The sequence below is a fragment of the Limulus polyphemus genome, unplaced genomic scaffold (assembly GCF_000517525.1).
Source record: "Limulus polyphemus unplaced genomic scaffold, Limulus_polyphemus-2.1.2 Scaffold11, whole genome shotgun sequence".
Taxonomy (NCBI): Eukaryota; Metazoa; Arthropoda; class Merostomata; order Xiphosura; family Limulidae; genus Limulus; species Limulus polyphemus.
Genome location: NW_013665621.1, coordinates 905,292 through 918,571, shown reverse-complemented (window position 1 = coordinate 918,571; position 13,280 = coordinate 905,292). Strand labels below are relative to the sequence as shown.

Here is a 13,280-nt window from a genome sequence, read left to right as displayed (position 1 = left end):
TCCAGTGATCATGTACTATACGACTACTTGGTACGTATGTAGTCCAGTGATCATGCACTATATTACTATTTGGTATGTATACAGTCCAGTGATCATGTACTATACGACTACTTGGTGTGTAGTCCAGTGATCATGTACTATACGACTACTTTAGTATGTAGTCCAGTGATTATGTACTATATGACTATTTGGTATCAAAATAGTGTGTACACTCTTTCAAATGATCTAATGAAATATCAAATGTTAACAATAATTCTCTCTTTCAGATCTTGTACAATTATATCACTTCTTAGATCATTTACAGGAAATAAGAAGCATTTTCAGATAATGCTGAACACACATTCCTTTACTGATGTTTTGTTTGGCCTGAAAATAAGTTATTCTACAAACTCATGAGTGAAAAGCAAAAGAAGAATATGTTATAATATTTCAACCACACTAAATCTGCCACATCCAGTGCCAAAGAGGCCTTTTGCACTACACAAGACTTCATCAGATCAATTGGGATGCAACACAGTTGTGGTCTAGGTGTTATATATATCATCAATTTTCATGAATAACAACTTTTATGGTGTGAACCAGATTAAGCAGTTTTTATGATATAGTTTTTATTGAAATCATTTACAAATCACATTTTTAGGGAACAAGTTAATAACAAAATATTATTTATTGTATTCTTAGCACTGATTATATATTTATTATTATTACTTGAATTAACTTTACTATAATTCACAAAACTTTTCAAACCATAAAACTAATGTTCTTGTCAATGTTCGAGTCAAGCAACCAACAGTGTCAAATCAACAGGAGAAAACTACCTTAGTAATCCTAAGAACCCAAGAGTGAAAGCAAAGGACAATATGTTATTTATAATATGTCAACCACATACAACCTGACCTATCCAGTTCTAACGAGGCTTTTCACCCAATACCAAGGCTCTCCTTGCATTTTCTATCATTCAAATTGTTTACTAAAGTTTCAAGAATGCTGTAGTCATTCATTCATACACTCATCCCTCAACATCAAACACTTCCCATAGCCAAAACAATTTAAGTGTCTAAATTAAAAATAAAACCTCCAAAACTGCTCTCTGGAGTGAGAAGTTCCTTCAACAATCCTGTTAAACAAAGAAAACAACTGTGGATTAAAGTTAAGCTTCCATAATTAACAATAAATAGCTTTTGACAATAAACGACATTAATGTTTGTAAATATAAACAATGTAATCCTTAAATCATTAACTGTATGACAAACAAAATTTTGGTTACAAAAACACATTCTTTCTATACTTGGTTACTATCTCTAAACTGTCCATTCACCAAATCTTTTTAGTGGTTTTTTTTCCATGGCTTATGCTATAATGGTGGGATTTCCTCTTGCCCTTTATCAATATTTGCTATCTTATCACTGGGGTGAGGGAGTTCTCTTCACACACATGGTTGATGGAATACACTGGTAACTCTATTCCTGGAAGTGGCCTCAACAGCAACTTCAAGCTCTTCAGCAGGATGACTTATTGCCGACTGATTCTTCTCTGAAGCTACAAACTGCTGAAGTACTTCCAAAGATGATCACAGTGGATGATATTTGGCTTGTAGCACTTGTCATCTTGAATTCTGCCCTGTTGCAATTTAGGTTGGCTATCTTCACTAGTTTGTGTTTCTATCATAGTGTCCACTGAAGGTCCCAACTTCTAGTGGTGGTATTATGTAGTTCATAGGGATTTCCTGCCTATAGACTGCGAAATTGTTCAAAGCTAGCCTAATGTCACATCTATGTTTCCACATGAAATTTATTCCTAATATACACCTTTCTTATATGTCAATCACCCACACATCATGTAGTGTAGAGAAGCTTCCCACCATAAGGTTACCTTCTAACTTTCCTCTTGCTGGAATTTTGTGATATCTTGCTGATTGCATCAATCCATTAACTTGTTTTATCTCTGGAGTCAAGTTCCTACCCTTCATAACCAGACTGATCAAACAAAGGTAATTATAGAGCCAGTGTCATTCATTATGTTGCAAAGCTTTGCATCAATAAATCAATTGGGTCAAGAACTGGTTTCTTTAAGTAATGCATTCCTTATCTCAACTGAAGCAGATGAAATATTTTCACCTTCATGGTATCAACTGGGAAATTTATCATCAATGATCTACTAGAGTCTTGGATATACTGCACACTTTTCAATATTTATATTAGTTCCTCTTTTTCATCATACTTTTAAAGCAATTTTATTTTTTTGAGGCTTTTGTCTGGAGTTTCTAACAACATATCCTTTTAAGTTGTAGTTCAAACACTTGGTTTTCTGTGGCTTTCTATCTTCATTCTCAGTAATCAGTTGTTTAATTAATTTTTTGAGTTCTTCTAAACTTCCAGCAGAAGAAGTTGATGTTTCAACACTATATCATCTGATGATTCCATAATTCCTGGATGGTCAAGGTCCATCACCAATTGGATAGCATCCTTAAAGATGTGCACCTCCATTTATTCTAATTAATATATCATCATCCACTATGGCATCTAAGAATTGGTCACATGCTAATGGATTCATCATTTCATGTGGGTGCATCTTTCCACATTTCCCACAAGTGTAGCTAAGGTCTCATCTTTCTTCTCCTTCATTACTCTGCTCCTGTACTTTGCTTTATAAACTTCCTTGTGATGTGACACTTCAAATCTGTTTGATAAGGTGTCCACTAAAGCCTTTTTAGGAAGGTTGCTTAATACTGTTAAAGCAGGTTATTTTAAAATTATAGCAAAATGAATGGCTTGCTGCACACCACTGCATCTATTCACCTTAGAAATTATTTAGAACCACCTGTGCTCAATATGTCTCATTTACCTTACTATCACAGTCTGTTGAATTATCAATTGGACAAAGTTGTTGAACTGGCCAACTACATTCCATATCTTTATGAAGTAGTTGAGTAGGTGAAGTAATACAGGAATGTCTTGCAACCACAGGTAGCACAATAGTAGTGGTAACAGGTTCAGGCCAAATATTACATAAAGTGTGATTAATATAAGATGTTTCAAGCTAGAATTCATGACCAGATGCAGAGGAAGGTGTGGCTTGTTTGGTCCTTGCATTTGCCAGTTCATTTTCTATACTTTATCCTGGTGTTGATATTCTTTTGCACATCACTCATTCCTGTTGTTATAATCCTTCCTTTTGTACTTCATTGTGATCACTTACTACTTCTTTGATTTTGCTATTGTAATCCTTCTGTGCTTCAATAATGTTCTTTTGAACTTCTCTAATATCATTTTAAACTTTCCTATTTACTTCATTGACATCCATATATACATTTCCTATGGCTTCCTCAATCAAATTGATTTTTGCTTATAACTATTCTATAAATCTTATGTTTTGTTCTTATAATTATTCTCTTAACTTCCTGTCTCTTTTTTACAGTTTTTGCCCTTTCTTCTTAAAGTTGAGTTCTGATTTTATTTTTACCAAAAAAATCCTACTTCTTAAACCAATTTTGTAATGGTTTCTTTTGAGTTGTGGGTTTATTTGGTTATTCAGTAAAAAAAAGAATAATGTGAAGTTCACTACACTTAATGAAATGAAAGGTTTATTTCTTTGACTACAAAACACAAGACTTCCAAATTACACAATTTCACAAACTTATTATAGGCCTAACTTCACAAATATTATACAGTTATGCACTTGCTATCTTCATATCTCTTATTTCTTCATCAAACACAAACTCAATGCTTACAAAACTGAAGTAACAATGGACTGACTAACAAACTTGCTAAGTCAATAATCAATCCACCATTGTAACAGCTTCAATTAACAATCAATAAATAATTCAACCTAGTCTCACCTAACTCACATTTTATACCATTAATATAATTTTATAAATTTTCACTTCATGTTTGTTCTGGTCACTAAGTCACAAACACATGACAGGATGTCAAAAACTCCCTCTATTCAAACAACACAATCATCTAAATTATAAAATTAAAATCATAGTCTAAAACAATATTACCATCATGTAATAAACTAAAGTTGTTTTAAGGAGAGGGGGCATATAACTGTGAAATTTTGTAATTTTCAACATTGAAGCCTGAAGTACAGTGGGATTAAATCTAACATTACTGCTAATCAAATTAGTCCTCTAGCCTACTGGGTCTCAAATGTTTCTAACCTTACTTACAGTTTACTTCACTGATATTTATCCAAAAAGCCCTGAAAAGTATCTTACATTATGCCAAGAGATGTTATAAAAACAGTTTTAACTGAATTAATTTTGTACTGGGTAACATATGATATGTAAGTTCGGAATTTTATGAAAACAGAAACTGAATCAAATTCAAACTAATACCTCTATTAATTTCTAGATGCATTAACCTGCTGAAGTATACTGTTTTTTATGCTTATGAAAACGTTTTTATCTTTCAAACACACAACTACACTGAGAGTATATTTCTTCAAATTAACCTTACCATTGTGATGTTGTTTCCATTCAACAAAATTTGATCTAATTTTGTTATTCTTCTTCCTTCTGGTGTACTCTCACTGAAACAACGACAAAGGATATTAGTGTTTAAATGTTTCTATAATCTAACGGCATATTAAAAAGGTACACAAATACAGACAACACATTTTTTTCCTTGACAGCAATATAAAACTGAATACAGAAATATGATACATACATATACACATGAAAAGTATATACAGCATCAGTGAAAAAACCACAGTAAATGGAAAAAACTGTCAGAAGTTTAATAACAGAAAAACTAGTTTTGACACATTCGTGCATCCTCTTCAGTCTCGTGTTGTCTTCAGAAGACGACCGGAAACTGAAGTGGATGCACGAATGTGTCGAAACTAGTTTCTCTGTTATCAGACTTCTGAAAGTTTGTTCTGTTTACTGTGGATTTTTCACTAATTGCTGTACACGATATTGTGTTCTTTTATTATTACTATATATATATCATGACTTACTTGTAAATTTATAACTTCACTAGAAACATAAAAAAAAATGTTTGTTTTGAAGCTTCATATTAATTACAATTCCACTGAAAGCATCTGAACAACTGTTTAATCATTTCAAAATTTAGATATCCAATTAAATGTTTAAAAATTATGGTAACAGTATTACTTATGTTACAAAAAATACATGTAAAACACAATGTGTCTAAGATGATCATTCAACAATTTACTGCCATATTTTTTACTACGAAAAACTTACAGAAATTCTACATGAAATTCAAAATATTCATTTTTTATATGTTAAAAATTTAAACAAGAAATGAGCATTCTTCCCAGTTCAAACTAGTATATCTCCAAAGTAAAATCTTCCAACTATCTGTTACTTCTTTTGAAATAAAAATTAAAGTATTTGAAATTCCTAATCAGTTTTAAACATCATTAATATGAAAAAATAATAATAATTCAGCAGATCTGATAAGCTTTGGTACTGAGCAAAAGGCCTCACTACAAACAAGAAATAGCCGAAATGTTATTAAACACACACTTTTTTGTGGAAACCTGTACAGAGCCAGTAAAAAATGATGTAATTTAAATTATAACCAGTCTTATTGTGATGATATAATATTTAATAATTACACATATACTACTACTAAAACAACTGTATAGCTAAATTTCTTTGAAATAAAGATGGACTATTTTTATCCAGGAATAATGAAAAGTCAATTGCAAAACCAACTGATAAAAGCTAAGCAGTTCTTAATATAATTATGGCCACATGTATCATTCTCTCTGATAACAGTAAATTATATTAAAGTCTGCCTGAAGATCCCACCATTATGTTAGAAGGTTAGAGGTTTGGTACAATATCACAACCATATAAAATCTTTCACACTTTGATTACTTCGAAGATTAAACAGCTTTAGTGTGCTGATTACAATTGGTTTTACCTACCATTGGTTTATTATTATATAATATGTGCTATGTAATAGTTCTGTACATAGTTTGACATTATATAATTAGTTTAGTTAAGAATAGTTTTTATAATTACTTTTTTTCCCCACATTAATGCCTCTTGTATCTTTACATACTATGTATTATTATTGTTAATGGACTTTCATCTTTCTAGAGGATTATAGCATATCCTTTTTGGCTCGTACAGAAATTTTGATGTTATTTATTATGTAGCCAGCTCTAAGTGATTGTTATAGGAAGTAGTTAAATAAGACTGGTGGTAAAAGTTTTAAACATACTACATATTAAGTTTAGCTACTTATTTATTATTATTTGTATTATTGTTTTGTATCTTCATAAAGATTGGTTTTTAGTTGTACAGGTAAGGTTGATGTTAATGATTTGAGATGGTTTAAACTGAAACAGATGAGAATGGCCTCTAATCTTATATTGAAGAGAAGCTTAATAAGTTTTCTCTGGTAAAGTGACATGCTAGAGAGAAACCAACTTTACAATTCCCCAAGAAATATATTTCAACAATAACTAGTGATTATGTTCCATAAGTAAGGTAAACTATATTGTTTATTTATTGTTGTTCTATTAACAATATTGATTATAACAGTTAGTATATGGAATGTCATTACTTTTCATTTTGATTTACTGTTTATTATTATACTTTTGTTAATTGTGAAGATTGTTTTGTATTGTTAACTTGGAATTTATATTTAGGACTAACCTAAATTTCCTAAGCTGGCTGAGCCTCATGAGATATTACTGGGATTATGGCCAAAATATATCACTAATAGCAAGGGTACCCAACCAAGGAAAGTAAAAAAAGTATAGTTAATTAGCTATACTGATAGCCAGGTTGATTTTTACTCTGATTGGAAGTTATTATTATTTTCAAACCTATTTAATAGACTTTATGAATTTGTGGTGAAATTGATATTGTTTCATATTTGATAATATATTCTATCACTGAATTAAAGTCATGAACACAAAAAAAAATATCACATCAATATGTTAGTTTTGAGTATTTAGAAAGTCATTTATTTGAAAGCTTACAGAAAGCACTTTTCTCAACTTAAATTTCTTCATGATGAGTTTATAAAGACATACCATCAGAATAACCTTATGTAATTTATCTGTCTGAACAAATATTCATGCAAAATTCACATATAGAGATGACTTCTGTATTTATTAAAGTTAACATTTCAATCAAGAATGTATTTTTATTACAGCTTTCTTAAACTCATAACTAAACACCACCATCCCCATTTTTCTAAATTTAATGTGGCATCTTCATGATGATCAAATTTTTTAGTGAATGTGCTTTCTTGTGCAATTCCACACAAACATCTTGAATCTTTTGTGACAAACAGTGAAAGATAATAGCTAAGAAGTTTAGTTTTATTTATGTTTTTCTTGACAGTTGTTTTTATTTAACATTTCCTTTTATTATTAGATTTATATCTGTGTTATTATATTTTCACTGTTTTTTTACTGAAAAGTTTATTCAAGGTTAGTAAATAGCTCTTCTTTGTTTTTCATTATTTTAATGAAGTACAAGTTTTTCTGTAAGAAATATATAAACAATTACTGCTTCAGTTTAACAGTTATAAACATACTTTTTGTTTTTTAATCAAAACCAACAAAATCAGTTCCAAACAAAAATCATTGCTCATTTTCTTAATATTTACAATTATCATAAATAAAATTCATGCAAAGTGTAATAAATAATAACATATGATTACCATAAAACAACTTGGACTATTCTGAGAAATCATTTGAAATTATCATCAAGGTTATTTTAAACAACACAATTACTTGCTTATATATTTTTTCAGAGAATAAAAATTTAAAAAATATAGACATTACGTGTGACATACTTGCACTAAAATATTATTTCTGCCAACATAAACTGTTGTAACATTTAAAGATATGCCTGTGTATCTTTCCAGAAATATATGTATGAAATAGTTTATCTAATATGAAAAACTTCTACTTCCCTAACTTACAATAAAACATTATTATTAGCTTGTTCATCAAAATCATTTAAATTCCTGTCAGTATTACAATATTCAACAACACATTTTTTATTATCTCTTAAATGACTTCTACTTGGAACTTCTACTTACTATTCTGTAACATCCTCTAAAACCATATCTTAGAAGAAAGTTAAGGAATAAAACAGATATTGAACACAATATTTCATAATAAACTAAATTGTAAACTCAAGAATATCCCTACCCCTTATTTTTTCTAAACAAAATAACAAAGAATAACATAAGTTATTCATGGAGCAGACCATTATATTAATTGAGGACATCCATACAACTTATAGCTTCTAATTAAATATACTAAAAAATATACATATAACTTCAAAATTTATCTTAATAGTTAAAACCAATATTTTACTGTAATCATTACAACAAGTTCACTCTACACACGTAGTTTCTAATACAACAAGTTCACTCTACACACGTAGTTTCTAAGTTGAACTCTCATCTAATTCTCCTATTAATTCCTACATTTACTACATTAAATATTAGATCCTGAATTGTTGAACTTTCTAATCTTAATAGGACCTTAACACACAAACTTAAAGAGCAAAATAGAGATTTAGTAACACCATGGTTAGTCCTCAATACAATGAGCATAATCAGGTGAACTTTATTTTCTTCGTTCCTGATGCTGACTTCTTGATAGTTATTGTGAATGTTGAGACTTTGAATAGAATATGTCTCACATAATAAAAACTAGTCAAATACTGCTGTGGGACCAAGAAAAATAAATATATGGACAGGCCTGAAAGGCATAATAGATAACTGACTATGTCAAAACTTACCAATACCTTCAACAATGATAAAGATTTGACTGTATGGAATGAAAGACTTAAAGAGTTGTGTTGTTGTTGTTTAATGAGTTGTGTTCCACCATTTTAAATACTAATAATGGGGTAATAATATAAAAACAAACAAAAGTTAAGGACAACAAGGGACCTATGGGTCCAACCAGGCCATCCCATCCACTAAACTTTAAAAAACTCAAAGCCATCCCTAATCATTAAAGTATTTACCAATCCTTACCTTAAATTATGTTAAATTTACTGCATCCACTACACCTGACGGCAACACATTCCAAAGGACAATTAACGCATTAGAAAAACAAATCTGTCTTAGCTAAAGATGACTCCCAATCCTACTGTTCTTACAATTAAGTACAAAATAGATGATGGATCAACACCATCAAATCCTTTAACAATTTTAAGCACCTCAATCAGATCCCCTCTAACTACTTCTTTTTAAAAAAAAAAAATTCATAGATCTTAATCTATCCTTATATAACCTTTCTATCCAAGGTATCAACCTAATAGCCCTCCTCTGAACCATTTCCAACAATCTAATGTCTTCCTAAGGTAAGGAGCTCAAGACTGAACACAATACTCCAAATGTGGCCTTACCAGCAACTTAAACAATGAAATTATAATCTCTTTAGACTTGTATTCAATATTTCCATAAATACAACCTAAAATCCTATTTGCCCTATTACCAACTACAGCACACTGCTTGTGTGGCTTAAAAGACTGATTAACCAGAATAATGTTAAGGTTATTCCCATCAAAATTATAAACAATTTGTATTGCAATATCTTTGTCTGCAATACTCAGCCCTAGCTTTTAGCATAGTTGATAAAATGGAAGACATATTTCAAAATGAATTATTCCATAACTTAAAATTTTACACAAAAATAAAAATAGATACTCCTTTTTAATAGTAGATGTAAGCAATGCTGCTCAAAATATTAAACAGACATGTAAATGAAAACTTATAAAATATATTTGAAGTTTAAGAACCCAAAAGTTTACAAATGACCCTGACACCAGAATGAATAGGAAGTAGATCTAATTAAAATAAACTCCATATAACTATACCAATTAAAATAAACATACAAATACAGTGTACTGAAACAATACAAAAAATAATGAAATTCCACAGGAATAACTGAAAAGAAAAACCCTCAGCAATTTCATGTTGTATTGAACCATGATTTTCAAAATAACATGCACTACATTATGTAGCTGAGCAAATACTAAAACTATACAAACAATTTCACTAAGCTATTAATATCAACACATTTTTCTGGAATACCTTTTTTTTTATAATTTCTGAAGCTTATCTAAACAGTTCTTGTCATTTAAAATTGTACAATCAATCAAAAGGATACTAACAAAATCATCAAATCCAAGTAAAGTTCCAACAATTTCTTTATCATTTTTCATAATGATGTGAATTCTGGAGCCGATGCATTTATCAATCAACTCTATTAAGAAACAAAATGACCATGATTTGCAAACTTATAATAAATGCCAACCTTTATGCTAATAAAGCATGTTTACTTACAAAATCATAAATGAGATTCTATCTGATATTACTGTCAGACCTATAATTTAGAAATCTAGGCAATGATCGATACAAATTTGGTATTTAGGAACCTTGGGAATCTACTTAAAATCTGAAAAAATTTATTATTTCACCAAATTTTGCCATGCCTTCAATTATCAGAACTAAGAAGAAATCAGGTTTCTAAACAATTAAATACAGCTATCACTAAACAACTGATAATAATACTTTTTATTATGTTTATAATATATATATATATTTACATTTAATATTTCGAAAAACTGAATGAACTAAACATATTCATTACTTTACAAAGAATAATTAGATAAATTAATTGATAAGCCACTCATTAGTGTAACATTAGTTTCTTATTCCAAATTTAGCAGTTGTATGTGTAAGTTCATTTTCTTTGGTCAGCTAACATTGAATTAAAATTCTAAAACTTACATTGCTGCTATCAAAAACACAGCTGTTACTGTAAAGATGTGATAGTATACAGGTTTATTTTGTTGAAAATCTTTGAACACTTTTAGAAATATTAAGCAAGGGATGTGTCTATTGATTTGAGAATTGAAAGTAGCATAACATGTTTCCAAACAGATAATTCTACTATCTGTAGTAACATTTTAAAATTCAGTTCTTTAATTTTAAAGGCAATAATATATAGCAATGTCCAAAATAAATTCTGGAAACAAGACGTATGATTTTTTGATTTTTGCGACCTAAAATCAGTGGCAAAGACTAAAAAAGAAAAAAAAAGACCACAAAAATCAACAAGATTTATAATTAGTCAAGCCTAAGCTTTATATAGCTTCACATTTCTGACTTGGCAAAGAAGGAATCATCTTCAGATTAAACAGTTTTACTTCTCTAACAGTGTGTTTTGCCTTTAGAATTGGCTGCTTTCAGATGTGGTAGACCACTGGATGCAATAAATCTAAGAGAGTTTGAAGAAAGGCTCAACAAATATTTAAATGATCAGGGTTTGATTTGAGTTTTTGTTGTTTTTTAAGTTGATGAGACAGAATCAATGGACCAACAGGCTCATTACTGTCTTTAAAATTAAATGTTATATTAACTTTACAAAGAAATATTTTATTTTTTCAACTACATACTATTTTGTAAAGAAGTTTTTAAAAGCTAGATATCACAAAATTTGAAATTACACAATATAAAAACTTTAATGAAGGCAACAGACCTTACTTGAATGTTTCTATGTTACTGATCCACTATCATCAGAAAGGAGACAATAATGATACACATTTCAATGCTTACCCATATCTTGCATAATCCAAAACTTCTTGACCTAACACTTAGCAAATTCTGCTGCCATCTGTTTATCTCTTTACAATATGTCATCTAGTTTTTAGAAAGCATTTTACACAAGGCAGTTTCCAACTTAATATTAAATTATATCCTGTTAATTTAAAATATTAAAGTACCACTGTAGCTTGTAAGTGGTAATACCCAGTTTTTATATATACCAAATTAACAAGTGTCACTCAGCATCATTGAACAATACCAAATGAACATATAGAGGTAGTAAGATTTCAAGAAAAAGTCAAATAAACCAACTTCAATTCAAATTCTTATTATTGGTTTTACGTTTTCAGAATCTGCCACCTGAAAATACAGACATGTGGCAGTTTCCATTAAATCAGAATACTAGTAGTAATAACAAACAGGTATGTTCATCTTGTTTAAAATAAACTATTTCTCCAAACCTATCCCTTAGGTTGTGATTCCACAAGAGTGTAAACAGAGCCAGTGAGAATCTTGTTAATCCATTCAAAAGTGTAACTAATTACGTGACGAGGCATTTGACTAATTAAATTTAAAAGTTAGATGGTCATAGTTCTCATAGTCATATTCATTGTCTCATACCCTTTTTTATTACTAATTTTAATCTATAACTTTGCTTTAAGTATCACCAATAAGCATGTCAATAATAGTAATAGTGATATGCAATGACACTGAGTAAAGAGATTACAGTCTAATTCCATTAATTCCAGCAACCGTTTGTAATTTTAGAGCTTACACTAATCTGAAATTGAAAATTTTCGACAACTACTTTTCTCAATCAAGTCTCAAGATTCAAATTTTGAGTTTGACTCATCATATTCGTAATCATAGTACCTTGTATTTTGTAATCAGAAAGAACAAATGTTTCCTTTTCGTATAAATTATTTGTTCATTCAAATAAAGAATAAGAAGTATGACAACAACTTCGTATTTTCACATTAAGTAAAACAAGATATTATAATGATAGTTATCTACCAAGAGGAAGAAGAGTCGAAGGATTCGGTATACTCGTTGCCGCCATAACGCTTTCATTAATTTAACAAAAGAGACCTCTCACAAAAGTGAAAATACAATGAATGAATAAAAGCACTGAATTGCGTTGCAGCACAGACTAGTATAATTATCTGATCTAAAATAGGTTAGCGTTTGCAGAAGAAAGGTTTTTTATTGCATATCCTTCAGTATACTAAAATTAGATATACAAAATGTACAACGTAATATAATTTTTTCAACAGATAGAAATAGCTTGTTCTAATAACAACATTCATTTTTGTTTCAAAATATTTTCTTTATATGAGTGAACAGTGCTTGTTTGACGGACAAGTATTGTTTGCTCATTTCGTTGCAATAGTAATTTTGGATTATTCGAATTGGATAAGAAAGTTGTAAATACGTTTTTAACATTTATCTGGTCTAAAATCACAGTTACAAGCCTACAGAAGGGATTGAAAGTTAAGATTTTTTTTGTTTTTTAGAAGCCGCCTCCTCTCCAAACAAACACACACACACCAAGACGCACGGCAATGTTTCGTGCAGACAAAACAACACAGGATTGATAGTTATCAATTTTCCACTTTCTGTAGCTCGAACTAAGGTAAACCCAGTTATCGAGTATTTTCAATGTACATGCTCTACTGAAAGCTTACCTCATATACCAAATTTCAAAGCAACCCA

At 29.9% G+C, this 13,280-nt stretch overlaps 1 protein-coding gene across 1 annotated transcript in view; it reads right to left on the bottom strand.

Annotated features, from left to right (window-relative positions):
- The window catches only part of LOC106478644 (U6 snRNA-associated Sm-like protein LSm5), a 14,379-nt gene extending 1,709 nt beyond the window's left edge, over positions 1–12,670 (bottom strand). The window contains exons 1-4 of the mRNA XM_013939204.2: positions 12,582–12,670; positions 10,129–10,224; positions 8,040–8,067; positions 4,461–4,533 (exon numbers count right to left, since the gene is read on the bottom strand). Coding sequence (XP_013794658.1) covers positions 4,461–4,533; positions 8,040–8,067; positions 10,129–10,224; positions 12,582–12,627 — 243 coding nt within the window. The 5' untranslated portion in view covers positions 12,628–12,670. The remainder of the gene's footprint in view (positions 1–4,460; positions 4,534–8,039; positions 8,068–10,128; positions 10,225–12,581) is intronic.
- Positions 12,671–13,280: the final 610 nt, after the last annotated feature.